The following is a 2,571-nucleotide window of genomic DNA, read 5'->3' on the forward strand; positions in this document are numbered from 1 at the left end:
GCCGGTTGGAGTTGCGCATTTGCCCAACCCACTAGGCCACTAGGCGATGCACTGAAGACGACCTCTGTACTCCACCACCTTCAGTAAGCGAGTTATATATCTGCATCCGGGGATGTACGTCGAGGGACCCTTTGGTTGGTCTGGCATCCGATGGTGCCGTCACTTTGCCATTTCAGGTCAATCACTAGAAACGCATGCATCAAGAGCAATGCACGCAACGGGAAGTCTTATCCGGCAAGTGATCGATCCGTTGGCGCGACGCGGGAAATTCAACGCAGACGTCCAGTCAGGACGTACGGACGTCTTGCTCGAGCTCAAAGGAATTCTTCCATTTGACGCCATGAACAAAGCATGCCAACAAATCACGTCTCAATCTGAGCTGATACCAGTGTGATGGGAGAATTATCCCATGGTCTAATAAGAAGATTCAACTTAATAATCCGTTAATCAACCTTGTAATCAGAACAGCGACCCTCACGTTACAAGCTCCACAAACGTAGTTAGCTGTGGAAATCAAGCTCTCACGAATCACGAAGCTAAATATATATATGCACGAAAGAACACGGGCTAGTGGCCAACGCCCGGGCTCGGCACCGATCCGAGCACCCTACTGCTGCGCTGCGCGAAGACGGCCATCGTCGGCGGCGACATCACCAGCGGCAGCGGCAGCGGGGGCCTCTGAACGAGCGCTTCTTGCAGAGACGACGACACTGTTCCCACTGAGCCGGTAACCTCCGGCGCCGCGGTATCTCCGGCGGGCAGTACTCCTTCGCCATCCGCCGGCACCATTCTGGCTCGCACGAGGGGCGAGGGTGACGCCGCGGCCAGGACCAGAAACAAGAAGACGATCGCAACCGCCCTCGAGGAAGCCATGGCTAGCTGACAAAAAGTCCGTGGAAGTGCCGGTCGTCGATCGAGTTTATGTGTGTGTGGGTTTTGCGAGGAGAATGGGAGCAAACCCTGGAGCGTATTTATAGGCAGAGGAGAGCAATTTGGAGATCATAAAGCCCTGTGAAATTGCCGCTCCAAGGTGCCAACATGCACATCGCTCTCACGCCACACCTTCCTCGGCTGCGAATTGTACTGGACGTACGTACTGTTAACCCTTTATTGTTTCTTCCAAACGGAGACTGAGATTCAGCCGGACCGAGCCGGGCGTGCGCGTGTGGGCGTGCGAGACTTTGCGTCGCCGGCCGCCACAGTGCGCCCCGTGGAAGCAGGGAGTCGAGTCAATGATATACTGTACTACCCACGTACCGCCTACTACCTAGGATCGATGAGAGAGCCTCCGTCTCCGTGGGTAAAGAAAGGGTAAACGGTGAAGCCAGCCGCCGGCGGGTGAACCGTTCCTGCTGCGCTCAGGCTCAGCTGTAATAAAACCAGTAAGGATTCAGCGACCCGGGAGCGCGGAGATGCTGCAAGCTGCCGCTGCGCGTGCGAGCCACCAGCTGCCCCTTGTCCTGCGTGCGGTTGCTTTCAGCCCAGAATCCTCACCGGGCCGGCACCCGGCAGTGCAAGGACGCCAATCGCATTGCGGTAGATCGTAACGGCTGGCCGGTTCAACCATAGATTTTTTTGGCCCCCACGGGTTGACCATGCTTTGATTATAGTTGATATCCGGCAATGTCTTGGATCGTGACATGGTTTTGCACGGCTGCAGTGCAGCCTGCCTGCCAGTGGTCAACTCGAAGCTTTTTCAACTCTCTGTTTCGCCCTCATTCTACGGTTCGCATCTGTCGCTTTTGCAATGTTCAGACAGTTGTTGTGTTCGACGTGCAAACAAAACTCTGAAACCCACGTTTCAGCACAAGTTGCAAGCAAGCAGGCAACCATGCATGCACGCTCCATGTTCAGTGGAGTACTAGCTAACCAACCACAACCAGTGCCCCTCGTGATCTTTCTCCTTCGGGCGGAACCGTGTGATGGAGGATACTCTAATTGCTCAGCGCATCAGTACAGCTCCTAACATCAGACTAAAAAATCAAGTTAGTTGATCAACAGGGCCAATAGGTCCATCTTCCTTGAGCAACTCGTGCTGGCTTCTCTTGTCTGGTCTGCTCCATCGGGGAAACGGTGGCTCTGCCTTTCAAGCCAAGCCTTTGCGGTCGCCGTTGCTGCAGCGGCTTGGCCGCGTTGCATCTTGCATGCATGCGTCGAAGATTGTGGCTTCTTCGCCACCTCTATGTGTATGTGTGTATGTGTCTTGTGCGTACACTCTTGGCAGAAAATCCTTCGCATGGTGAATGACAGAGGGTGCTCCGCCCTGCCAGGAGGGAGACGCCAGCTGGGTTCGCTCGGTTTGGTTTGCTAAGCAATGACTGACTGGCAAGCGGGCCAGGCTCACAAATTGGCATCTCTAATCATATGTTGCTTGCGCTGAAAGTAATACGGTACGTAATAAAACTTGAACCTCTTGTCTGTGCGCGAGACAGCCAGACAGAGCTTTTGTTAACCCGAAGGGCCACACGTAATGCCAGGGGATCGGCTCTGCTTGATACTGTTGCTGCAGAGTACATGGTTTGTATATTGAGGCTCCAAAACGCTGCTTGATACTGTTGCTGCAGAGTACAT

At 54.3% G+C, this 2,571-nt stretch overlaps 1 protein-coding gene across 1 annotated transcript; it reads right to left on the bottom strand.

Annotated features, from left to right (window-relative positions):
* Positions 1–415: 415 nt before the first annotated feature.
* LOC123439597 lies at positions 416–1,089 on the bottom strand. Its single transcript, XM_045116290.1, has one exon. The coding sequence runs from the start codon at positions 871–873 to the stop codon at positions 568–570; it is 306 nt and encodes a 101-aa protein (XP_044972225.1). The 5' UTR covers positions 874–1,089; the 3' UTR covers positions 416–567.
* Positions 1,090–2,571: the final 1,482 nt, after the last annotated feature.

This window comes from Hordeum vulgare, chromosome 3H (assembly GCF_904849725.1).
Source record: "Hordeum vulgare subsp. vulgare chromosome 3H, MorexV3_pseudomolecules_assembly, whole genome shotgun sequence".
Taxonomy (NCBI): domain Eukaryota; kingdom Viridiplantae; phylum Streptophyta; class Magnoliopsida; order Poales; family Poaceae; genus Hordeum; species Hordeum vulgare.

Bases quoted from the DNA above. Each gene is read 5' to 3' on its own strand.
- LOC123439597 (XM_045116290.1), bottom strand. From the start codon at position 873: ATGGCTTCCTCGAGGGCGGTTGCGATCGTCTTCTTGTTTCTGGTCCTG.